This window comes from Daldinia childiae (genome assembly GCF_008694065.1).
Source record: "Daldinia childiae strain JS-1345 chromosome Unknown Scaffold10, whole genome shotgun sequence".
Classification (NCBI taxonomy): domain Eukaryota; kingdom Fungi; phylum Ascomycota; class Sordariomycetes; order Xylariales; family Hypoxylaceae; genus Daldinia; species Daldinia childiae.
In genome coordinates, this window is record NW_022984651.1 from 723,306 (window position 1) to 749,219 (window position 25,914).

Genomic DNA, 25,914 nt, shown 5'->3' on the forward strand with positions numbered 1-25,914 from the left:
TCTATCTCATAGGAACCTAGTATTCGATATAGAATATGATGAAATTTAGTACCGAGGTTTTGCATAGATATAAATTCTAATTCGACCATCTCTTGGAAATTTACTTCTTGGAAACCGTTAGTATGTAGCTCCAGTAGTCAAGAGGTATTATTTCTTACCTATCAACACCTGCTTACAAATTGCTGACACTATAGGCCTATCCCTAAATATCTCCTAACCACTCGTCGAATCTCTTCTCCGTATCAGCAAGAACATCAAATCCCAGTAAGCTCTGTTGATACTCAGCATCCCCCCAATTAAACGAGCATGGCCCCTTCCACTTCCCGCTAGCCAGCCCGGCCAATTCCTTGTCGCGCGCCTCTTGCTCCGGGCCGTCGGCCAAGTGGTAGTAATGGCGGGTATGCACGGCGCCGGCCACGTTGACTTCCGTCCGCTTCTTGCGTAGGCCTTCATACAGGCGGAAAAGACTTGCTAATTTCTCGTTTTTCTCTACTTGGTTCGATGGGATGCCTGCGCTTTGGAATTTCTCCAGAAGTAATCCGAGGATAGCGCCATCCTCGACGGCCATGGCAGCGCCTTGGCCCTGGTATGGTAGCGTCGGATGTGAGGCGTCTCCTAATAGAGCGATTACACCCTATTTGATGTTAGAAGGACTAGAAATGCATTTCTCCGAGGCTTCATTGTCCTCGCGTACCTTGGTCCATTGGTCGAGCTCCTTGAAGTGGAGGAGCTTCCATTTCAATGCGGTCTTCAGACATGAAATGATTTCGTTGAGGCTAAATAAATCTTAGTTTATATTTTCAGCATAAAGGGGTTAGGAGAAGAGAAATACATCGGATCCCATCCTTGAAAGTTAGCAGCCATTTCCTCTAGACTGCCTTGTGAGGTACGCACGCCGCTAGGTAGATCATCCGCGGCTCTATAAGTAATCAGTAATTCTACCACTCAAACCAAGGGTTCTTAAGGGGGGTTTACATCAAGACGAGATTGTATTCTGTATGGTTCCGCAGAGGATAGAAAACGGCATGTCTTCCCGGTCCGAGCCATACTTGGATATTTGACTGCTCCAGTAACTTATCCATTCGTTCGTTCTTAAGTCCTTTGAGCTGTTCGCGTGTGAAAGTACCACGATATGCAAGATCCCCCGTTTCCGTTGGCGGAAAGGGCCGTCCTAAGACGATCTCTCGGGTTAAAGACCATAGCCCTATTCAATAAGTTTAGCTAGTTATCATAATATAGTTAAGAATTTTTGGAAAGCAGGTTTGACATACCGTCCGCACCAATTACTACATCTGCGCTAATTTGTCTTCCATCCTTTAGCAACAAGGTCTGGGCGCCGTCGAAAGCAAGATTGACGCCAGTAACGTCTGCGCTCGTCAACACAACTGCCCCAACAGCTCGAGCCTCCTTGAGCAGGACGTTCTGATAATCTCCTCTATGTATTGCTCTTTTGTTCGGATCCAATTTCCCAGTCAGCGTTCTCTTTTTTCGATAAACGAGTAATTAGGGGTTGCACGTCTCATATCTGCTCTTACATCCATTGTGCCCCATACTCCGTCTCCATTCTACCCTTGAGCGGCTTCTCAACAAGGACTTGGCCGTTCTCGTATCTCCTTAGCGTGAAATCCTGCACCTGGTACCCGCCCGCCTGCTTGAGTTTCTCGAGAAGTCCGAAGCGAGTCAGCACCCGGCAGGCGTTCGGCGGAATGTGGATCCCGGCACCGATGGTGAGGATTTCCGGCGTGCGCTCAAGTACGGTGACTTGGAGGGGCGGGTTTGCTCGACGACATGCTATCGCGCAAGCTAAACCGCCTATTCCTGCACCGATGATGGCTACATGGAGGCCATTGGTATTAGGGGATTTCTGAGTAAGGAATTAGTTTATGGATAATTGTGGTATAATGGAGGTATACACTTGCGCTTGCTTCTGATCTTTCCGTCGCCATTTGAGTCGACTCTTAAGATTGCTTTCTATTGTCAATAGTTGAAGCTGGATTGGTGATATTCGGTTCCTTATAAATGAGTATTTGGCTGTAGTTCTAACTTGAGCGCGTTTTTAAGAGCGTCCTCTCGCAACTCTGCTTATACGGTTATTTTTTCTGACCCTCTCCGCTCGTGGCTCTGCTATTCCATTTCAATGGGGTCTTCTACCCCCACTTCGGGTAATCCATCTCATCTCATGATAGGACTTCTTACCGGTTGACTACGAGGCGTAAGCAGATTTTGAGGCATTGTTGTCAACTCCGAATATATGTAAATTGGGTCTTAGGACTCATTGCGCACGAAGGTCTCAACATCTTGCGAAAGTATCATGAATTATGTCTAGTTACTCAAGGTTCAGTAAGCTGCACCCAATTGGTCATACATCAATGGCTTGGGTTGCACTCTCAAAGCAAATTTCCAAGCTAGGAATTTACTCGAAGGCTACATGTAATATTTCAACTTCAGCCTTAGGCATATTCTACGAACATTGGTAGCAGATGCCATTATGCCATTATGTCATTGAGCGTGCATAAGACCTAATGTTCTGCGTCATCTTTGACTAGGAACATTACTCCCCTCAATGAATGTTTTATGCAAGTTTATTAATGAGTACCTACTTTAGAGATTATAGCTAAAATAGAGATAGGCCTGAGATTTATTCTGATAAGAACTACCGATCATAGACAACTTAGATTTGTACTATGGCCTTAAGCAATCGATAAGCTTTCTATTCTTATGCTCTTAAGACTATAGAAAAAGTGACATTAACTATATTATTGGCCTATATCAGAAAGCTTTCACTAGGTTAAGGATCTAAAAGAAATATTCAAAATATAAAAATAACTAAATTTAGTGCATCTAAGACGGATAACGGAAGTCGGGAAGGATTGGTGGATACAGGCTCGGATGATGCCGGACATAGAGCGCGGACCGGAATCTTCGCAATATCCGTTCCCACCCGTTAGTTGTAGTACAAGCCACCGATCCCCGGACTTAAATGTGGAGTGGCGCCCTATATCTCCTATATATCTCCGATGCCACAATAGATTTGCATGGGGCCAGCATAAGACCAGAGCAGAACAGGAACAGCTGTAAAACGGATGATGTATCGCGTGGAAACAGATAGGTGCATGCAGTCATGCTTATATGTAGATTCAGCTGGGAAGGATTACGCAACTACCTATTATATATATATAATCCTAATATTTAGGTACGTATTAGGCTGATTCATTCAGTACCTCTGTTCAGATTTCAAACCGTAGGTGTAACTTTACCGTCAATTGGCATCTCGCGCTTAGACGTTATGCCGAAACAAGCTTATGTAATGTAAAGTTGTATGAACCAATAAACGAACCTCGCATTTGCCGTGATACCTTGAATTGGGAAGTTGGGGCAATTAAACCCTGCTTTTGATGATTCTTAGCTGCGGATATTATTACCTGCTTTGTAACCTTCAGCTTATTTTGTTTATGCTCGGATCGAGTTCGGATCTTTACGAGCTGCTGTGCAAGCTGATGTGCAGTATAGGTATGACAGCTGAATCACTACATATTACAGCAACGAAACAGTAGAAGATCATGAAGTTGAATATAGATAACAAAAGAAGCGAGCTCGGACACGGATGCGTGCACGGGCAGTATGCGCAGACGACCGACCCTCCGTGTAAACCATAAATGAGCAATAGATATCCAGAGTACGGATCCGTAAAAATGTTTGCTTGCCGATTTTTGCGCATGATTCTTCAATAACAACCTACCAATCAATCTCACTGGCATCCAACGGCTAATAATGGAATAATGGGAACATTGGGGTTCGCTTCGTCGGTTTCGTACCCATCTTACCTATCACCCATCACACTTTACTAGGCAACTAGGATACCCTAAATAGCTAGGATCGCTAGGAGCTACTGTGTAGGTAGGTATGTTAGGTATGTATATTTGTATGTATTAGAATATTTCTAGAGCCCCGACCTTGCACAAAAACCAAATTCGGCTGGTCGGATGGTCGACCGATAAATGCATAGTCCTTACCGATATCCTCCCCTTTAACACTTGGCATTGTCACCAGCTAGAACCAATCGAATGTTTTACTGGTAAAAGCGTGACATCGCCTTTACAGTAATTAGTAAACCCGACCACGGCCGGGATTCGGTGCAATAAACCTACATTCTCGTCCCTTCTTCTCGCCTCTTCTCTTTCTATAGTATTTTATCCTACTGATGAGATGATAAAGAGATCCCGCGAGAACTCTAAGCGGTTATCATCTAACTCGGAACGTGATATCAAGCCAAGTCATATATCTTTGACTAGAGAATCGTGAATTAGACGCGCAACGACAAACCGACTTTGTTACAGCGCAGATCAAGTCTAATTAGGGTCCCATCTTCCCCTCAGGGTCCCAATACTCCAAGAAATCTAAGAGAAGCCAAGCACAAGTAAGCATTTCCCCACTGAGCTAGTTTGACGGCTTCGAGACTTATAGTCAAGGGCTGCCTCTGCCTATTCGTAAATTCTTAGCGTAGCTTGTCTTTCTATGAATATTAATTATAAATTGTCAATTTTAAAAGACGGGGTGACTAACGTAGAAGCTAGTAAAGAACGATGGTGTCTAGCGCGGCATCAACCGTCTCTGCGACGCATACAGATGGAGGACTCGATGATGAGTCCGGAGACGCGCAGCTGCAATTACAGCGCAAGATAAGTCAGGCCGTAGACGAAGGACATGACGCAGATATCCCGTCGAGCCAGGGTTTTGTGCTCGACGAGCAAGAGGAGCTTAAACGACAGCGATCGAAAGCCGAGCGGAGGCGAAACTCTTTCGCTAGCAAGAAAAGTCGGGCGGACCGTGATGTTGAGAAAGCGCAAGTGCCTGGCGAAGGGGCGCTGTCAAGTAGCAACGATGACGAAGATAGTGATAGCGATCCTAACATTGTCTGGTGGACCGGTCCCGACGACGTAGAGAATCCTTATAATTGGCCGACGTGGAGGAAGGTTCTCAACTGCGGACTAATAAGTGCCATGACTTTCGTTTCCCCTTTAGCATCATGTAAGTCTTTTATACATATTGTGTTTATTTCCGGGCGCATATTGGATGAACATTAACCGGCGTATAGCCATATTCGCACCCGGCGTTCCTCAAGTGGTAGCTGAATTTCATTCGACATCCTTGGAAATCGCCGCGTTCGTAGTTTCGGTGTACGTGTTGGGCTTCGCAGCGGGTCCTATGTTATTTGCGCCGTTGTCTGAGATATATGGTCGAGTTATCCTTTACCATATCGGAAACCTAGGATTCGTCGCCTTCCAGGTCGGATGCGCGCTTTCTCCAACGCTAAACGCCCTCATAGTTTTCCGATTTTTTGCTGGTGTCTTCGGTTCCGTAGCGATTACGAATGGCGGCGGCACGATTGCTGATATGGTCACGCAAGAGAGGCGAGGGGCCGCGATGGCTGTTTTTAGCATCGGTCCGCTTCTAGGTCCTATTATTGGACCCGTTGCTGGAGGTTTCCTAACTGATGCTGAGGGCTGGAGGTGGTCGTTCTGGCTTCTGGCCATTGTTGGCGGGTTTCTTTCCATTCTAATGATATTTTCTCTTAAGGAAAGTTACGCCCCCGTAATCCTTCAGAAGAAGGTAGCCAAGTTGCGTAAGGAGACAGGAAACGATTTACTTCGATCGAAACTCGATGCTGGTTTGTCGCCCAGGGACTACTTTAAGCGGGGTATCATTCGCCCCTTTAAGATGCTGTTCCTTTCGCCAGTCATCGCTATCACGTCGCTTTATATGGCTGTCACATACGGCTATCTCTATCTAATGTTTACGACTATAACCGAGGTGTTCCAGGGATACTACGGCTTCTCAACAAGCACTGTTGGATTGGCGTTTATTGGACTTGGCGTGGGAAGTATGCTTGGTATCTTCCTTTTCAGCGCTACATCGGATAAATATATCAAGAGGAAAGCTGCGGAAGCCGATGCGATAGCCCAAGCTACCGGCGCACCTAAAGCTGGCATGAAGCCAGAATATCGGTTGCCGCTGCTCCCCGTAGGAGCCCTTCTAATTCCCGCAGGTCTATTTATCTACGGGTGGACAGCCGAATATAGGGTCCATTGGATTGTACCTATCATCGGAACAGCTGTTGTTGGCATCGGAAACTTGCTTGTCTTTATGGTTATTCAATTATACTTGGTCGACGCCTTCACCATTTACGCCGCCTCCGCCCTAGCATGCAATACGATTGTTCGATCTTTGGCTGGTGCCGTACTCCCGCTGGCTGGACTGCCGATGTACGAAAAACTGGGTATCGGCTGGGGTAACAGCACACTAGCATTTATCGCCGTCGCCCTTTTTCCTGTATCACTGGTCATAATCAAATTTGGAGAACGTCTCAGGAAAAGATTCGTTATAAAAAATCTCTAGTGGGGACATTAACTCTACGGACTTCTTTTCAAAACCTCTACTCATAAGGATATTAGGTTGCATCAGGGAGGGTTTAGACACGAAAGGATACCATCTATCATATTAATACCTACGTATACCAGGGTCATCATAGCTAGACAATAGAAATTTTATCATCTAAACATGCTGTATAATACATAAGATCTTTATCGTAATTAAGTAGATTCATAGCCACCACCATACCAGACTTCAGATATAAAAACCAAACCATGGAAAGAAAAGAAGAGAAATTCTCCATTTACCTTTAGGCAGTATTTAGGATTCAACTTACTTTGAAAGTTGACGATCTCGTTTATCCATCTGCATCGATCCCGACCGTCTGACTATCGATGGTTACACGGAGTTTATGGACTTAAGAAATCCAATTTTCCATGAGACTACGGATTAAGTACCTACATAAGCCCTAGCCGCTTACTGTAATGTCTTGGGTAGGATTTAGTCGTTGATATACATAGATTAACCATTTAAATTTCAGAGACGACTTGAGGGGCTGATTACATAGTAAACAAACGATTGATTATACATATACGAAGAGCGCACCGGCTAGTGTTGACGCTTAACGAGCATGGCATATCTATTGTTGGGAAATCTAATATTCTCTCCTTCACATAGTGATTTCTGGTATCATCTAAACAGAGAATCAGATGCTGCCAAAATCCTATTCGGATATTGTGTACAGCTTCTTGAACTCTGCCCCTGAATCTGGCCGTGGTGCGTCTCCTCTCATGTAAGCGGATCATCCCTACCTAGTGATGCTCAAAAAACTCCAAAGGATCTTCGTGTTCGTTGATTAATCAATGCTCATAACGGCATAGCAATTAATTCAGCTTCAAATAGATGTAGAAAATAACAGTCATTATTTAAATACTAAAATACCTTTTTTAATATCTACCCACCTAGGTACCTAGGTAATAGGGGGCTTACTTTACCACGTAAGATACGTTTCTAGTATATTTAACAGGCATTTCTCCTAGGTGTAAATTTAAGCAATCTGCAAACCGGTATTCGGTATTTCTAAGCATCGTCGGCTCGCTACAACAGTTCCGAAAACCGTTGCGCTTGCGTCATGGTGCCAAGGCTATCTAAAAGACATACGGCACAAGCATTCCAGACAACAAGGTACGGGGGTAGGACATGTCGTTCCCACCCTTCAAATATCATTGGCTTATCTATAGCAGTCTGGCGAGATCAAATACTACCAAGATCCTCCCGCAAACCTCGCCCCCTCGGGTTCCAGTTCCTCGGGTCCCGAATCTTTAGCCGAGTGACGAGCGTTTTCGGAGAGTGATGGAGTGCCATTGATAACAATGATGATACAATATCACAAACATAGCTTAGCCATAGGAATATTCGACTTTCTTCCTTGCATACTAAATGCGCAAGTTTCCATCTATTTTTGGACTGTCTATAGCGAGTTTATTAAGGAATTGTGTGGCCACAACCAACACATTAAAATGACATATGTTAGCCCCCACCTATGTATCCAACCTAAGAAGATCCTAAGTAGCCCAATAGGAAATTGATAGTTCCTAATGAGATTCTAAAGTATATTCTAAAATATGTTTCACCTAGGCCTCCAAAACAGCGAACAAAGCAAGGGGCCAATTGCCATTTTGGGAACCATGTTTGCTCTCATTGGCTGGCATGCTGTGTGCTACACGAACCTTAATACCACCTTCATTAGGTATCACCGTCGTAGTCTCATTGTACTATTATAGAGATCAAACTCGGCGTGAAAGCTCATTTCCGATCCCGAAACCTTGTCAGTTGTTGTTGAAACCGATTGATCGGAAAATACTGTTAATAAACTCAACCTCTAGGGATGTAGAAGGGACTCATGATAACATAACCCGGTAAGAAATCCTTGAGCAAATCAAACTGGCAACATAATTTAATGCAGTTAGGTACATATCATATAACCTTTGTTTCTTTCTTTTCGTTATTATTGAGCCCTCCCTGAAACCTAGCTCGAACAGATGCAGCAATGGTTTAATATACTTGGCAATGCAAACAAGTCATTCGACATCACATTCCAATTTACAAGCTGTCTAAATCCACAGGTACTAATACCAGGAGATATAAAACATATACTGTTTATGATAAAGTTTACTTGCTAGTTGGATTATATCAGATCTAGGTAAATAATATTGTTACACTTCGTGCTCAGTGTTCATATTTGAATATTTATTTGCCTAGATATTGTCTAAGTGAGCTAAAGTAAAGGCCCAAAAGAGGTTGAAAGACTTTCCAGAGAATCCCCATAATATTATAAGACTAAACTTGGACCAAAGACCAAAAAACTTAATACAAGCAGCCGCTTACAGTTATTATACCGCATGAACCTCATCTCAGACCATCACTCTTATATAGGCACACTCTCGTTTAGTTTTTAACATCTGAACATTATTATCAGATTCTTCTTTATAACAGCATGAAAGCATTCTGCTAAGCGTAGGAAATGGGACATTCCGATCCTAGCACATGTTCAAACAGCAACAAATGCCTCTTCATACTAGTATCACTTATAAGGCAATTCACCCGTTTTCTTTCTATTATTTTAAGAATAGCTATTAAATAGCTGTTATATTCATATCGATATATTCCCAGGGATATATGTCAATATCCGTCCAAGTCACCCCCACACTCCACGCTACTTAGCACGGCAGGCATGACATAGCCAATCAATATGATCATGCCGGTATTTAACTTCGCGGCTTCCCCATCGGCGTGACTTCTATATCCAGGTGCTATCCATTCATAGGCTTGTACTAATATTAAGCTTTGAGAACTTCCCCGTCGGCGCCACTTCCATGAAACATGTGTCCATTCACAAGATCCTGTCTTTATCTAACTTAGTAAACTTCCTATCGTCGTTTCCTTCAAGGCATGGCTACTCCAATCGTTTGAGGCATTCGCCGTCCCTTCCAGTTAGATATATAAAGCTTATACAACTAGCTAGTGAATAGTTCAAGATACGCACTCCACGCTCTTCCCTCAAGATATACCAATCATCGTCTTTACCCCTAAATATGCTGGGCTGTAGCCAGTCATCGTTAAGGCTATTAGGTAGATACTTATCTTCTTCGTTCCTACTCCAGAAGAAACTTGCTCGCCGTTACTCCCAAGACAGACCCGTACGCAGGCGGCGATTTCCCTATAGAGTTTCCTGGCCACAGAGTCATCTGGATCAAAGAGCTCCTAGGTACTTAACATCAATTCCTAGTCCAGTCTTACTTAAGTTCCTTAGGTAGTCCCTAGCCCTTTAGCAAGGAGACCACCTGAGTACAGATGTTCTCACGATACTAGCAGGACAATCAGGATCGTCAGGGCGATTCAGCAACATAGCAACAAATCGCCCTAGCGATTGACTTTATTCCTCAGGTAGGTTGCTTCTCTCAGATTCTTCTCTCTTCCCCACAGGATTGTCTTCCTATTTAAACCCACCCTTCTCCCAACTCAGTCCCAGAAATTCAAACTTTCCTTCTTCATCCTCCTTCTAACCCTAAAACCTAACACAATAAATTCAATATTCTTTTCAACATTAACTACCTTAGCGGGAATACTAGGGACCTTATAAGGCTTGCGCAGGCCTTATATTTCAGGCAACCCCTGCAGGGTTTAAAACTCTGAGATAGGCTATAAGGCCCGTGCGAGGCATCTAAGCCTTGCGGACAAAATAAGCCTTGTAAGCAGTCCACTGTAAGTGCCCTGTAATTATCCCCTAAAGCCACTGTAAATAATCCACTAGATCAACTGGAAATGGATGCCTGAACCACCTGTATTATGCTGCAGCACAACACCTGATTGGATATATGGCCACCACATACAATATATGTACGGTCGCAAAAAAAAAAAAACAATTACATGCTATGCTATTACACTGATACCTTCTTGTCCTTACTATTTGAGTCTATTTACAAGTACCTATGCAATTGAAAGGCATGTCATATTACAGAGTTGAATGTCATATTACGAGATTACACACATACCACTTGACTACGAGGGCATTTGATTTGATTACAAGTCTACAAGATTACGTATTACGCGATAGCCATTTGCTTGCTATTGTGGTATATATATCGTGCTTGCCGTGGTATTGAATTGAATTGATTTGTATGGCCTCAGGGGCCTCAGGGGANCTCAGGGGATTACAGGTGGTATTTGACAGTGAGGGTGGTGATATAGCGATTTTAGTGGCCTTAGGTGGTTATGGTGGCCTCAGGCATCAAGACCACTGGGACCACTGGGAACCTACTGTAATGAAATAACAGTGGCTACAGGGGAATATAATAGCGAATAATAGTGGAAATGCCCTGTAATGCTTTTGGATGTATTCAGCCACCCAATTTGTATGGGGAAATACATCTCTTTATAAGCCTTGTCATAAAATAAGCCTTGCAGATTTGCTAACCCTTGTACAAGGCTTGTCACTATAGCTAGGCCTGTACAAGGCCTGCGCAAGGCTTATAAAATCCCTAATATTCCCGCTAAGGTACATCATAATACAACACTACACTACACAAACTTCTTAAATTATTTAATAAATACTCTACCCTAATACGCTCCTAGATATCTACCATACTATTGGACTCCTTTACATGCTTCTATAAGTATGGGAAGAGATGATATCGTCCACCTCTTACTTCATTACCAGGCCCGATCAACATCCTTTCTAGAATATTTCGCAACCGTCTCCTCCTAAATGAGGGACTGATATTCAAAGCGAAGAGCTACATTCAACCCACCTGGATGCCTTTGCATGCTGCAATCTGTCATGATGGTAAACTAGACTTCTGCGGTTCAAGGTTAGTATTTCCTTTATATTTATGCCTCGTGATACCTCCCCATTGAATCAAAAGATTCATTGGCATACTACCACTACTGCTGTCATCATCGTCATCATCATCGTTTCACCTCTGCACACAAACACGCGCACAAACACGGACAAACTCCCAAATATTCCCCTTCCATCACAAAACACCTTACCACAACTACATCCCCCCATCATTAGCAGTGGCTGTCTATTTCATTTTCCAGTTTTTCCTTTATGATCATACCGTTTGAGAGAGAAGATGTTTGGTTGTGGTGACGTGGAAATGGCACAGCAAACTGAACCGCTAACACATCATAAATACAGGTATCTATACATATCCCGAAGTCATACTTATGTGTCTTGGGTCGTGCGAATTAGCATCCATCTATAACTCTCAAAGATACGTTATTAAGGAAAACATCCACTTCGCCACTGGCTATATCTGACTGAGCATCTTGAGTGGCGTTGTAATGTGGGTAAGTGTAGCCTTTTTCGCTCCATTGAATATATAATACCAGCATTCCTCTTTCTTGAGGATGGCTATGAATGACTCCCGAGCCTTTTGGATTTAATTAGCTGACAAAGACATCAATAGTCAACAAGCAACCATGGACCAAATATTCTTCCTCGTTCGCCGATACGCCCTTCGATTACCAACATCGCTCTATTAAGTATAAAAATAACTTAGCCTAAGAAACCAGCAACCGCCTTAAATTAGATTATTCACCCTCCGCCATCTTCCATACCGAATTATACTTATACTACTTATTGGCCGCCTACCGGTGTGCTGTCAACACAATATGCGTCATTTGGCAAATTGCGGTTTCATTCATTCCCGCAATTAAGCAAGGAAATTATTCTATCAACTAAGAATGGCTATGCATCACTGACCAATAGTCTTTTACACTATGAAATATGCCGCCCAGTGTGCGAACGAAACTTTCTGAGCATATCAACCTGTACTCAGTCGGGGTACAGGTTGTGATGACTCAGAGACGAATTAATGGTTAATGGCTATAAGTCCAGCCATAATCTACAGACTACAGAGTGCGGCCATCAAACTCGAGGTCCCGCCCTTCCCTAAGACTATAAACAAGGCTGTATGAAGCGATCACAGAGGAGAGAGCCGAATATCACATTATGTTCCACCAGGAACTCTAACCTATCTAAACTACAAAGTCAATGGCTTTACGTACTAAATTTACCCTTTGCCCGAGATGGCTAACCTAGAATCCTAATAGCGGTAAGTTCTCTTAAATTTATGGGATAATACCTTATCTTACTGTGCATGTAGACTGACTTCTTTATCAGGATGAACCTACAGCTCTCCCATGCCTATCGAGACATCAGCGATGATGCTTATCCTTGGTGGGCTACAGCCATTAATTAGACAACAGCCCTTAAAGTAATTGCTATATTCCAGCATAAGACATAATCTATGCATCATTAGCCAATGGGTAAACTCACCATAAAATACCGGGAGACACCTACCTTCTATCTACTAGGGGTGACATTGGCGACACTGTATTCTACTTGCATCTAAATCAGGTCGCCGGCCTCATAGTGAATGGTTCTTTTATGGTCTCTGGAAGTTAACAATTTCATCAGCATCATTGTTAACTACCTACCTGTGGGATGCACCTGCCAAGTAGATGGATGTATGTAGTAGTAAGGAAGTTACGGTGGTTGGTCCAAGTTCCACTTTACTAGCGGGGCCACACATAAATACCGAACTTTTCTAAACCTCAGATACACACACAATAATACAACCAAGCATCATCATGTATTCGTATTCCCTCACTACCTATCTATATAAGAAGCGGCCTTGCTCCGAAGGAAAAAGGGATTTAATCGGAATATGATAAACCTTAATATCACCTCCCTTTATGCACTGATCACCACCTGCAAAGTGTTCTACAATACCTACAAAAGAAATAAAGGGTTCACTCTTCGCACAACCACTATAAATACTCTAAGTAACTGTCAGGATTCTAGATGAGACATCTAGAACAAAGAGCATGTTCAGTATATAGACGTAGAACCTTCTAGGTAGTTAGAGTTCCTTGCGGAACAACGAAGTTGTTTCCATGCTGTTTGGTTCCACCTCGTGACAGTAACACCCTCGTATTATTTGTAGCCCGACACCAAGCAAGATATACCGGTTGGTGAATAAAATGAACTACACGACTCATAATTAATTTACAACCCAACTACACAAGCTTGGCCGCGAATATCTCATCCAAATCATAAAGATGCCAATTTTCCCGAAATACTTCCCTTTATCCTTGACTTGGGAGTCCATTTCTTTCCACTACATCGTCGAGAAGTTTGTGTCGCGTGGTGGAGCAAAAGCAAGGAAACAACTTCGTTGTTCCGTGAGAAATTCTAAGCTAGCTACGGGAGCCTACGCTTATACATACTGGCAGTTTCATTTGTTCTAGATGTCTCATCTAAGAATCCTGACACTTTGCTCTAAAATTCATGGAGGAAACAATGATAGGTCTACCCGTATAATCTTTATACGATAGAGCGTTTCAAAAACTCTCCTCTTTCGCGTTTATTTTAGCTATAACACCTAATCTAACCTACGGAGTGCACATTCTTCTACACTTAAATCACCAGGAGCGCGACTATGGAGTGTTGGACGACCGGGGTACAGAAGCAAAACTGGTGATCGTCTGTCATGATGAGATTGTGCAGTAAGGGAGGTTGATGGGATTCGCTTCATGATGTGGAATTGTTATTACGAGGTAGACCTAGAGGACATGAAAACAGCTTTGGTGTTTAGCAAGGAACTCAAGTCAGAAGTATTACTTATGAGAATACTCGTTTATGGCGCCGACATTTACGAGTAGTTGTTTGAATACGAAATTATTGGTGACAGTTTCCCGATACTATGATAAGTGCCGTAGTAATAAAGAAGAATCAGTGATAATCTTATAAAGAGGTATGGCATACAATTCCGATTTCCCCTGTCTCGGCCGATTAGATAAGAAAAAGAGGTGGGGATAATGCCCCGCCTACAAAGGAGACTAGCCCAATATAACGATAGCTGCTGGAACCACTGGTCCACCGCCACGCTGCTGTCGCGGAGCGATGCACGCCATGGGGGTTGCCTATGCCTTACTGTGTACACCTTCTCTTTATTCTGCTAGGACACAGTGACCGACTTGCCGACCTTATGACAAACACCTCGTGATCTTTCCGTTTTATCCAACCTCCTTCAACTAAAAACGACAAATCGAAATAAGATCCCGACGTAATTCTTTTCTTCCTAGCGAAAAACACAACAAGAAACTCTCCGATACTCCCGAAATTCTCCTGCGAACCGGAACTTTCAGCACATTTCAATATATTCAGTCAAGATGGTGGTATGTTTCCCCTTACGCACATAATCATAATCCCCTTATACGAGAGCATCAGTTCTCTCCCCCTTACCCTGCGAAGCTCTCAGAGAAAGGCAGAGGCTTTTGCTTCGTTACTATAGGGACTGCTGTTTATTTCTCTCTTCTACTTGCTTCCTTGCTCTACTTCGCGACGACGCTGATCTCTGATCGATGTGTCTTCTTCCCGACAGTTTCTCAACTTGCTGACATTTGGCCTCTGGGGAAAGCTTGGACGACTCACTCATTATGCCGTGGATGCGGTTCTCAGTATGCGCTTCCCTTCCTTTTTTTCCCCCTCTACTACTCTCTCTATCTGTATGTCTGTCTTTTGTGGAAGTACCTAGGTAGCTAACTCGGTTCATAGTCTCGACTATCCTCGCGGGCATGAGGCGCTCGACCGGCCTAACGTGAGTACCTAATACATACCTCATACATGCATACATACATGCATACCTTCACATATCTCCATATCCTCCGATCGTACGATTACAGCGCGGCTATATCGCGGGGAAATTGCCAAGGCGGGAAGAGGCTCAAATGACAAAGCCAACAGCGACGATAAATGCTGTTTTTTTTTTTTGTTTTAAGGAAATAGAATGCTAATTTTGATTATCCGCAGTTTCAACACCGAGCGCGTGACTGTCGGCGAGACTAAGGAGGCCAATAAGTGGATAGAAAAGTACCTGGGCGTCGGCGAATGGGTCATGGATCAGTCCGTCGCGATAGCCGGGTCCAGCGGCTGGTTCCAGCGGACCCGATGAGCGGTTCGTTAGTACATACGAGACGAGAGGGTTGGGGGATAAACGCGCGATATATCTGTGGCCGAAAATCAATCTTCCATTACCATGTCTCTTGAACCGTCATCGTCGTTACGGTTCTTGGCGAGACGCCCATTCGAAGGCCGGTTACCCCTATCGCCGATCCATCACTACCTCTTCTCCGCCTCGAACCGAACCGGACCGGACCGTACTCGATTGGATTTTCCTTCCCCCTCTTTCACGAACAGGCGTTGTTGTTGTTGGGTCCATATATCCATTTGATGAAAGTTTCTTACTGCTACCACGATAGATGAAAGGAATGAAATGGCTCGCCTCTGCTTGCTTCACTTGGCTACTACTCCATGTGCAAGGCGACGGTTGTCACGATCGCATTACGTTACATATAAAAATATAAAGCTACAGTCTCATTTGCGGGCAACTTTTTGTCTCGTGTCGTGATTTTTCTCCTAGGTGACTTGGCTAACACTATCGTTTATGTTGTTTCGCATATACTACTACTTCAGCCACCTCATTTCAACCCAACTCAAGCATCGTAAGTAGGCGGATTGAAAATGCATCGATACTCGTATTAAAATTTCTCATTCGTAAAATAGGCATATCTACCCCCCAACGCTACTCTCCTAATATGCTAAACCATCATACCCATGGTATCCGCATCGAACCCCTGAACTCCGCTGGATCCCGTCACAACCATGTAATTCGCAATGCAATCCTGTATACTAACAGGTAACCAGATAAGTAATTCATCTACGCCCAACACCAAGAAAACCACGCCACGCTATATTCATAACTCTAAACCCCATCCTCGTAAACATTGCCCGTTCTATGTATGACTCGTATTCATGATCACATCACAAGCATACACAATGACTTCGATTGCCGTATAGACTAATCAACGACGTCGTCATCTCTGCGGCTTTCGGAGAGTAGATCCGGTGGGATCCGGTTATCATCTTCGTCCTCAATCACACTGCTCTCCCTCCTAAGACGGCTGCGGTTAGGCGTAGGTATGTCTTTCTGAACCCGGCTCTGCGGGGGACTATGCATGGACAAGAATTCGGCGGGGATATCATTGTGGCTCTCATCCTCGCTCTCGTGGTGCGGTGCTTCGCTCAGTAATCCCGGCGGTACCTCATTATCGCTCTCGTCGCGGTGCTCGGCGCCGAGCAGGTCTGCAGGGGGGCTGCTTAGTTGCTGCGCGTCGGGGTTGTCCCAGCGCCGGACCACGCTACGGCTAAGTTCCTCGTCCTCGTCCGGTTCTGAGGAGCGCGGTTCGACATCCGAGGTCCCATTTTCACGTACGTCAACAAGATCGTTGCTGCCGACAGATGTAACTGGTGTGATTATGCCGTTGTCGAACCCAGAGCCACGGATTATTTCCGCGAGGAATTCCTTAATACCCTCAAAATGCGCTAATTCAGCGCCGATGGCGGCGATGAGGAGGTTCCAGCCGCGAGACTCGACATAATCGTGCTGCCTTTGGATTTCACGTAAGGTCGCCTTGAGGATCTTGTACAGGTCTCGCAGAATAGATCCCGGGTCGCTAGATTCAAGATTTTGCTGCTGCTTCGTAGCATCTTGCAGCGATTGGTTTAGTTGGGTCTCGAAATCGACAAGCATAGTGAGAATCTGCTGCCATATTTCGTTACCCTCTTCCAGCGCAGCCCGTTCCTTGTCAACAACGATTTTGCGCTGCTCGAGCACGGCGACTTCACCTTCCCACCAATCCTTCGCCATTTCCGTCGTTCGTCTCTCTGGTCGCAGGGAAAGAAAATCGACGCCAGACATATTTTTCGACATGAGCACAGCGAAATCCTCACCGACCTGTTCCTTCAAATCCTCGACTTCAAGAACTTGTACGCCTGGGTATTTCATCAGCTCAAAAATGCCCTGATCGCACTGCTTCAGCGCGCCCTTGTACCCGCTAAGGCTGGCTTCTCGGGTACTTCTGGCTTCCTCAAGTTTTCTCTCTAGGCTGGCTTTCGTTCTCCTTAATAGCTTGAGCTTTTCCTCAAGCTTCTCTATATTATCACATACAGTGCGGTGCTGATTCTCCATCGTCGCTATTTCGGTCTCGATCGACGTCTCGTGATCTTCTTCTAAGGCCTTCAAATCGGCTGTGATAGATTTACGCTGCGACGATAGATTACGTAACCTTGATAAAGCGGCCTTCCGCTCAGCCAACGCGGTAGCGATATATGCATCTTCCTCATTCTTCAAGTCAGCCAACATGGTGACAGAGCGAGCGATACCAATACGGGCCTGTCGTTTCGACATAGGTCTTTTCTTGGGCTGGCGAACAGGCACTACGGATCCCTCATATAGCTTTGTCTGAATGGAAGATGCCGTCATATCTGGAGATGATCCTTTCTTGGTGCCTTCCGGGGAAGTCTTTCCTTTATCGCTCCCTTCAAGGTCTCGTTCTAGCGCAACACCTTGTGCATCTAGTAATTTCTGAAGTTCATTCTGTAATTGACGTTCCCGCCGCTGTAACATTTTGAAAGTATTATCTACGTCTGACTGTATCGTACGGTCTGTCGAACGATCAGGCCGTCCTTTGAATATACTCTCGACAAGAGACGTATGGGTACTAGTAGCAGCATGTCTACTATCGCGTGACTCGGTGCGGATGGTTGGTCGCCAAATACCAGGCGGAACCTTAAGATCATTGCCTGTAGGCTCACTAAAGTCGTCTACGGAGCTTGGGGTTCGAGATCGCGAATACTGCGGCCGACCTTGATAGGCGAAAGCGATTGCCTTGCCTTTACCTTTAGAACGAGAGGAAGAATCCATGTTTGGCGTATCAGTTCTAAACCCGTTAGGAGTATCCGAAGCGATATCTTTGTAGGAGAATATACGGGTTGAATCTGGGGAAAGGAGCGCATCGTCAGGTCGGGGAGAGAGTTCGGAGAGGTCGTGTTCTTCTGCCTGACGCCCCGTCGAGGAGGTATATAGTGGTAAAAGAGTTGACATTCTGCCTTCACCAAGTCCTAGCTTCGATAGTAAAGTATTCCCAAAGCTCATGTTTGTCACCTCCACCACATGTAGACTTGGATAATATTATGTTAGAATTCGATACCGAAAACTCTCTCTCGATGGCATTTTGTTAAAGAACAATAGGCTGTAGGTTGACAGCTACCAAAGACGCATGAATACCACAATAATTAAAACAATAGAGCACCAAAGTAAAAGAAGACCAGCTCTAATATGATATGTCACTAGATATGTCACTACAATATGCGGGATGGTTCTAGGAATGTGGAGGAAAATGATCTTAGTCCATGGTATCGATAGGTGGTAGGGTACCTAGTTAAAGTCATATCGATAAATGCTTTATCTGTCTTATCTTTCAAGAAAAGTGACAGGGTCATAAGAGCTTAGCAGGTGCCGGGACGAGAGACATGCATATTTAAACATGTTTCTTATTGGTTCGTTTCTAACAACCGAACTATCCAATTACCAATCACATTATGTAAGGTATTATATATTATTTGTACATTGACAATTGTTTTAACTTCGAATCTTCTAAAATACTTCATATCTTCGTAACTTTACAACTTACCAAGACCTTGGTTCGCCGGTTTAAAATATTATCTAAAAGACCTCTCCCTTTAGCTGAAATATATTGGGTGACGTCGGAAATGTAACCAGGGAATAAGCCGTTGTAACCTTGTCGGAAGATCCTCCGCATCATTTATCCCCTGTTCCGCTTCTTTGCCCATGTTCCTTTTCTAGTCATGCATCCAGGTTCTGAAACGATCTGTTCGAGATATTTGCCCAGTCACAGACTCGACTTGGACTATTCAAATATGACGATCTTCACCAGCTCGCACGAATAACCCTACGAATAAGTAAATATACCTTCCTACAAGGTTGTCTCGGTGTTTAGTCGTATCATATATCGATGTACCTTCAATGCAAACGGAACGTGTCCTCGCTGCCTCAACCATGGATAACCATGGATACCATGTAAGATCTAATCCCGTATCAGTGTTCTCATCCACATTTACGTGCATACGTCTATTTACATAGGGGAAAAGAAATATGGGATCTCTTCACTGTTGGTGATCTCCGCATGGGGATCTCGAACCCAGTCGGCCTATCCCCTAATATAATTGAGGTAGTAATTGAACACCAACTAGGTAGCGACCCTATTCACCCCATTATCTCCCCATACCGCTTGCAGCCGTCACCGACGCAACACTGGCTGCCACTGATCTACATATCTAATTCTCCAGTAGACCAGCTGCAAGTTGTTGCGGGGGGATAATTAATTAGTATCTTGGGTGCCGGGAGACGATTTATTTAGTCGTGATCGCCACATCAACTTCGCGCGTCATTCACTCTTCCAGCTGTTGCCCACCGGATTTCGTTGCGCTGCCCCTCTTGAGTTGAACCGTTGAACAGTTGTCAAGAGGTTTAATTCACTTGGTACATGACTTGGTACTTGATCAATTGGTCCCTTCCTTGCAAGTTATTTCCATTCAATTAATCCAGAGGGTTAAGTTAAATTTTACTGTTTACACTTTTTAATTCCTACAAACGCCAAACATATTGTAGGAACCTCGCAAACAACGCCAATCCTATAAAGTTTAGGATTCGACTATCTTAGATACTACAGGATATCGAATTGGTTCTAATATTGTCAATCAAAATGCTGGCGCCTCTTCTCTCGAACAAGGCGGGCGTCTTGCTCGCCGCATTGTCCAGTGTTGGTGTAGTCTTTGCTGGACCCGTGGATGTACGACAGGAAGCCAAGGTAAATAAACAAACCAAAAAAAGATGTTTAATTCAATATAGTTACTAATGCTTCATATAGGATGTTGTAGCTCGCGCAACAGCCGATGTCTCAACCATCACAGGCTATGCTCATCCGTTGACGCTCACGGCTCTGTCTGCACTTCGCCCTAATCAGACACCCCTGTCTTACGCTTCGCCTCCTACGGCTATCACTGTTCCTACCAAACCGCTACCGCCTGCCGGAGACAAGGCCGCCGAAGCAACTGGTGTCCAAGCCGAGAGAGCGGATGCCCCCGAGACCGAACCGGCCGCATCCCAGACCGACGCGCCAAGCCCAACCGCTGTCTGCACATCCATTGCGGGCGCCTATCCTATGGCTACCATCCCTAACTTCTGCAACCCCTCGGCCCAGGTCAACGCACCCGGCTTCATCCCGAGCCGCACCGACATCCCCACTGCCACCGTCACCGTGGGCGGCGTGACCAACAAGCTCGACTGTTGCGTGCAGTGCGCTGGTATCTTCAACTGTGTCGCCTGGCACTTCGTCCCCGTGTACACCCAGGCGCCCAACCCACACCTACCCGGTGGTTTTGACCCTTGGGGCCGCGGTGACTGCGAGGCCATCTACCACACGGGCAACCCGGATGACGAGGCGAACACCGCGCACGACGACTCTGCAGCAAACCTATGCCCCAACGGCAAGGTCGGCGAGCTACTAGCTAAGAACGGTAGCGCTTCGACTAAGGCTGGTAGCAGCTGGATGAATCTGTACTACAACGGCTGGAACGAGGGTCCCTGCGCCGAGCCTGTGGCGCCGTTTGATAATGGCAAGGATGCGGGACGAGGAGATGACGCGAATTTGTGTTCGTAGATCGGAGCGTTATGAGATGGGAATTAATTCGGTTACGATAGATGAATAGGTCGTAGTTTACGACGATTATTTTTAATGGGATGATTTATCATTTCTATCCTACGTGTCTACCGTAGTTCTACTTACCTATTTCGTGTGCTGTTATCTGAACATGGGGTGCTTCTCCGATATCATCATTGCTTAAGAAATTGTTACTCATCATTCTTATGGACATTCATCATATGTTACCCTGCGTGGTTACATGTGCTGGTCGAAGATTAAGACCCTTAATGTCATGCTGGTTACCTAGTAGAGATAACCCGAAAATAAGGATGCCTTTTTAATTATAATGACTGGGATATAAATAGCACAGAGGGTATCTACCGAACAGCCCTACCAAATTATTGAAATGGTTTAGTGGTGTCCTCAATTTCTTTTTCATTTGTGCGGTTCTTTAGGCTAGAAGTGAACGGTCTAGATCTTGAGTCCATGCACGACAGCTTTCTTTAGCATATGAAGATAATTGACATTCGGTTAGTACGATAGGTACCTGATGTAACATGAGCAATAAATATTACATTGGAAGTAGTTTATTGGGTGATGGTACTCTTATGATGGGATACCTCGTTACTACATGTTTTCCTACGCTCTTAGGCTGCTTAACCAGGAAGATCGGGGGGACTAATAACACTTCAAAATAATAGTTATCATATGATTCAGACTTGTAGGTTTAACGGTTTAATGTTAAATTATATACTACGGTATAAGCATTTACGGATAAGATACGGCAATACCGAAAATGTATCCTGTGAAACCATAGCTGGTCGTCGAACTGTGATAGGATGCTTATCCTTTAGGGATTAAATCATATATATCGTAGACTAAAATATGTCAGTCTGTTGGAGGCTCTTTGGGGATTCGCTTTATACCTAGTTATCTCATATGGAGTTTTAAGATTATATTTCTTGTAGCTAGAGATATGTGCAAGAGAAGGGGATAATACACTAGACTAATACAACCTCTAGCAGAGATGAGGCCTCTTATAAGAGTAGATTTTTTATTATGATGATACCAGAGACTGATATGATATTGAACAAAGTAGATACCAGATGCATGTAAAGTGTGCACTCTCCAGCAGGCCGCTGATGGTCACTATGCCCTAGATGCCTTCCCAAGGTAGGATTATGTGATATTCTTAATTTTAGCACGGATGCTATTCAAGACAGCCAAAAATATAGAAATACTGAAACATTAGCTCAAGAGAAGAGCGATAGTGATAAATCCATAAACTATAGTATCGTCAATCTCACATCTATATACCTAACCGATGGGAGAAACTTAGGTAGAGGTAAGTGACTAAGCGGAGTCTGAAGGGGGGTAATGCTATACTCAGCCCATAATGTACGAAGGCTTTGTGGATTCAAGATACCCTCATGCTATTACTGGTAAAGCCTTTGCAGTCTATGAGCTGGCACGCTGAGCTGCAATGCATGGAGAGCCAACCCCGCAATCTCTGACGTAACTAAAATGGTGATGACCGGATACATAAACCATCTATACAAATTGTAAAAAGCTCCCTTGTGTCCATATCATTGCCTATATTATTTCTATAAAATTTATATGCCAAGATGACAACCGAGAGATCTGACTTGAGAGCAAGAACTCTCCCCCAGATATTGCTGGGCGACGGCTCCCCGCGTTCCCTGACGGCCCCACCCCCGTCTCTATCTCAAATCCCGGCGGCATCCCGAGCCCAGGAAAGATTTCGTGTAACCGGAAACGCCGTCGTTACCGGCGGAGCCGGCGACTTGGGATTCGCAGCGAGTCGGGCTCTTCTCGAGCATGGCGTGGAAGGGCTCATGATCTTCGACATGAACCCGACGGAAGCACAAGCCAAAGTCGATCTGCTTAGCTCCGAATTCCCGGGTGCTAAGATTCGGTTCCTGAAAGTTGATGTGACGGATGAAGATGGCGTAGATGCCGCTGTGGGCGAGACGGTCAAGTTATTCGGGGGAATCAGTACCTTGGTGAGTTTTGCCGGAATGGTTGCCTGTGGGCACGCTCTAGATTGGTCGGCAAAGGACTGGAATAGAGTAATCAATGTCAACACAATTGGTGGGTTCCTTGTTGCTCGTGCGGTCGCTCGGACAATGATAGAACGCGGAATCGGAGGGAGTATGACATTCATAGCGAGTATGTCTGGACATAGAGTCAATTTCCCTCAGCCGGTATGTAGTATCATGTTCCATGCCCCCTCTAAGTCATATTTTATCACCCGAGCTGACTCTTGTTATCACAGCAAGTGTCTTATAATGTCTCAAAAGCTGGAGTTATAGCTATGGTGAAGTCATTGGCTGCGGAGTGGGCAAGGTACGGAATTAGAGTAAACAGCATTTCCCCGGGATATATGGATACCATATTAAATGAAGGGGATGGTCTGGACGAAGCAAGAAAGATGTGGCTCAGTCGAAATCCATTGGGAAGAATGGGCCAGCCCGATGAACTAACCGGGGCTGTTGTGATGCTCGCAAGTCGTGCTGGGAGCTATTTCAACGGTTCAGATCTGCTGATGGACGGGGGACAGACACTCTTCATGTAATAGCCGTGGTCAGTTATATTCTCATGTACACTCTAGGTGAGAACCAGAGCTTTACATTAAGTATGAGACTCAGCCTTTAGCTTTCGTATAGCTGTGCTGCTTATCTTCGTAGCAAAATTTTGCGTGTCCGCCGATTTATGCACGATCCCCTCAGCATCGAGGACGTCAACTTCAAATGTTTCCAGCTCTCGCCAGCCAAGTTCTTTTCGTTTTTCATTTACGGCACTTCCCCCGCTCCTCGTCTCTCCCGAAACTACGAGAGCATCCATATTTTCAGTTGTGATGGTAGGACCAAACGCATCTTGGATAACCACGCAGCGAACTTCGATAGTGCCGTCCCGGAATAGAGCAACAAGTTCATCGTTTTCCTTGGAAGCTTGTAGAGACTGACCTCCTTTCCAGCCATTCTTAGATAGCTCCAGTATGGAAGACAAAAACTCGATCGTATTCATAGCACGTTCATCCCAAGATTGCACATATTCTGCATACTTCTTCCTCTTCAGCAATTCATCACCAGTGATACCAATGACGAATTTGCATGGGGCCGATGTGCCATTTTCAGGCACTTTTAGTAATAATACAGCAGCAGTCAAGAGCAGCTTGTGCCCAGGGTGTAAGTGATCAAAGGTTCCTCCTAAGCATACGACCGAATGAGGGCTAGTCTGAGAAGATGACTCCGAAGGAATCTGCGGTCCAAGTGATACAGCAAGCCCACCATCTACAACAACTAGCTGGGACTGCTTTAAGGTCTGAATGCCCTCAAGAAGTTTGAGGTACGTTGAGAGCAATTGATAACCTGGCTCGTTATTTGTATGAAATATGTATCTCCAAGGATGATAAGCTGCGGTGAAGGTTGAAAGATCGACTATTGTCGTATTATTTGGTTTTATAGCTGTCTTTAAATCAGCTGGGATTGGTTTAGATGCATCATGATCGATTAGAACAACCCGGGCATCTACGGATCCGGGACCGGCATGAAGATCGGTTGGAATAGAAAGTTCCGCACAAATAACGGATATGATGCTGTATAGATCAGCTAGAATAGACTGGGCGTAAGGCCAAGAAAGCGATTTGTATCGTGCAAATTTGCCTGTAAGAATTGGCGATGCCAGAGCAATGATCAAGACTGCTCCATCTTTTCCGCCTTTCTCGGATTTCAATCTTGAGAGAGCGGCCTTAAGCGGGGGCTCATATGCGGCGTTAAGAGCAAGCCGGGATGGGGGATGCGGAGGTGGGGGTAGCAGTAAGAGCGACGGAAGATCTGCCATGGTGGTGCTTTTTATTTGTGTCATAAGGACGAGTATGTGATTCAAGTTGCTGGTTGTCAATAAGTTCTTAGGTAGATCGAAAGAGTTGGATATTGTGATGAATATATAGAATAATTTCTAGACTAAAATAAGCTCCCCTGATGTCAATAGCGGGTTGTTTGAGTGGCGTGATGGTAAGCAAGAAGCCTTGAGCTAATTCCTTATGGTTAAAAATTGCGGCTAAGAATTGATAGTTAGATAAAGAGAATAAAGTTGAAAAATGTAAGAGAATAATTGTTGAGCTGTATTATAACGCAAATGTAATAGCATTAGAATACCTAAAATAGGTAGATTATTATGTTGAAGGATCAAGACTTTATTCTATAAGCGTTTCTGATTAATAAGATAACCTAGGTAAAAGGTAGGTAGATGTATGCATGTGTCGCTCATGCCGTAAATCAGTGGATGATTATTTGATGGAGAAGCCGAATTGAAGCCCCCTGCAAGCTACTAAAGTCTATACCTTATGTACCAAGGTACTTTGATATTTTACTGACAGCTGTCAATGCGGGATGTTTTCCGATATCAGGTGTTCAGCATGTATAACCTTTCTTGGATTAACTATTATTTAACTCTAAAGTCCAAAATAAAAGGTAATATATGCCTTGCTTGAATACCTTAGGTAATTTACGTAGATGTTAAGATACAATTCTAGTAAGTACGGCTTCATGTAAGGAGAAGAAATCCCTTATCTCGTACCTATAAGGGTACCTTATGTACCTAACGTAATGTAAAAGCTGCGAACTTCAACAAGGAAATCGCTAGTGGCTAAGAGGTACCTTGAAGTATCCTAGTAAACAATGACCTACATGTAGGAAACAAGCGCTGGTGAGGGGAACCTTGCGGCAATACTCAGTAAAAGACGAAATCTTACCAAGGCATCGCATTCTGCCCAACCATCTCCACACTCGTTAGACGGTATTGTTTAACACCCTTCACTTGGAGATCAATTCCAATCGTATAAAATTACCTAAGAGGTAACCACAAGAACAACTTCGACCATCA

The 25,914-nt window shown here is 44.5% G+C and overlaps 7 protein-coding genes across 8 annotated transcripts; 4 read left to right on the forward strand and 3 right to left on the reverse strand.

The window, feature by feature from the left end:
• Positions 1-202: 202 nt before the first annotated feature.
• GL218_07936 (6-hydroxynicotinate 3-monooxygenase) lies at positions 203-2,232 on the reverse strand (the record flags this gene model as incomplete). 2 transcript variants are annotated; one of them, XM_033584718.1, is made up of 7 exons in its annotated part: positions 203-634; positions 695-776; positions 833-919; positions 976-1,204; positions 1,272-1,435; positions 1,536-1,864; positions 2,197-2,232. In XM_033584718.1, the coding sequence occupies 7 exons, from the start codon at positions 2,230-2,232 to the stop codon at positions 203-205; spliced, it is 1,359 nt and encodes a 452-aa protein (XP_033441155.1). The 2 variants fall into 2 exon arrangements, with proteins under 2 accessions (XP_033441155.1, XP_033441156.1); XM_033584717.1 differs by lacking the exons at positions 976-1,204; positions 1,272-1,435; positions 1,536-1,864; positions 2,197-2,232 and having other exon boundaries at positions 833-864.
• A 2,351-nt stretch (positions 2,233-4,583) lies between these two features.
• On the forward strand, positions 4,584-6,396 carry GL218_07937 (uncharacterized protein; the record flags this gene model as incomplete). The annotated part of the gene is made up of 2 exons (XM_033584719.1): positions 4,584-5,028; positions 5,096-6,396. 2 exons carry the CDS (start codon positions 4,584-4,586, stop codon positions 6,394-6,396), a joined length of 1,746 nt encoding a protein of 581 aa, XP_033441154.1.
• Positions 6,397-14,613: 8,217 nt separating this feature from the next.
• GL218_07938 (uncharacterized protein) lies at positions 14,614-15,395 on the forward strand (the record flags this gene model as incomplete). The annotated part of the gene is made up of 4 exons (XM_033584720.1): positions 14,614-14,619; positions 14,826-14,901; positions 14,999-15,041; positions 15,254-15,395. 4 exons carry the CDS (start codon positions 14,614-14,616, stop codon positions 15,393-15,395), a joined length of 267 nt encoding a protein of 88 aa, XP_033441244.1.
• Positions 15,396-16,301: 906 nt separating this feature from the next.
• GL218_07939 (uncharacterized protein) lies at positions 16,302-18,206 on the reverse strand (the record flags this gene model as incomplete). The annotated part of the gene is made up of 1 exon (XM_033584721.1): positions 16,302-18,206. One exon carries the CDS (start codon positions 18,204-18,206, stop codon positions 16,302-16,304), a length of 1,905 nt encoding a protein of 634 aa, XP_033441243.1.
• Positions 18,207-20,067: 1,861 nt separating this feature from the next.
• On the forward strand, positions 20,068-21,024 carry GL218_07940 (uncharacterized protein; the record flags this gene model as incomplete). The annotated part of the gene is made up of 2 exons (XM_033584722.1): positions 20,068-20,172; positions 20,233-21,024. 2 exons carry the CDS (start codon positions 20,068-20,070, stop codon positions 21,022-21,024), a joined length of 897 nt encoding a protein of 298 aa, XP_033441143.1.
• A 1,607-nt stretch (positions 21,025-22,631) lies between these two features.
• GL218_07941 (L-xylulose reductase) lies at positions 22,632-23,602 on the forward strand (the record flags this gene model as incomplete). The annotated part of the gene is made up of 2 exons (XM_033584723.1): positions 22,632-23,231; positions 23,303-23,602. The coding sequence occupies 2 exons, from the start codon at positions 22,632-22,634 to the stop codon at positions 23,600-23,602; spliced, it is 900 nt and encodes a 299-aa protein (XP_033441144.1).
• A 56-nt stretch (positions 23,603-23,658) lies between these two features.
• GL218_07942 (uncharacterized protein) lies at positions 23,659-24,870 on the reverse strand (the record flags this gene model as incomplete). Its single annotated transcript, XM_033584724.1, has 1 exon — positions 23,659-24,870. One exon carries the CDS (start codon positions 24,868-24,870, stop codon positions 23,659-23,661), a length of 1,212 nt encoding a protein of 403 aa, XP_033441145.1.
• Positions 24,871-25,914: the final 1,044 nt, after the last annotated feature.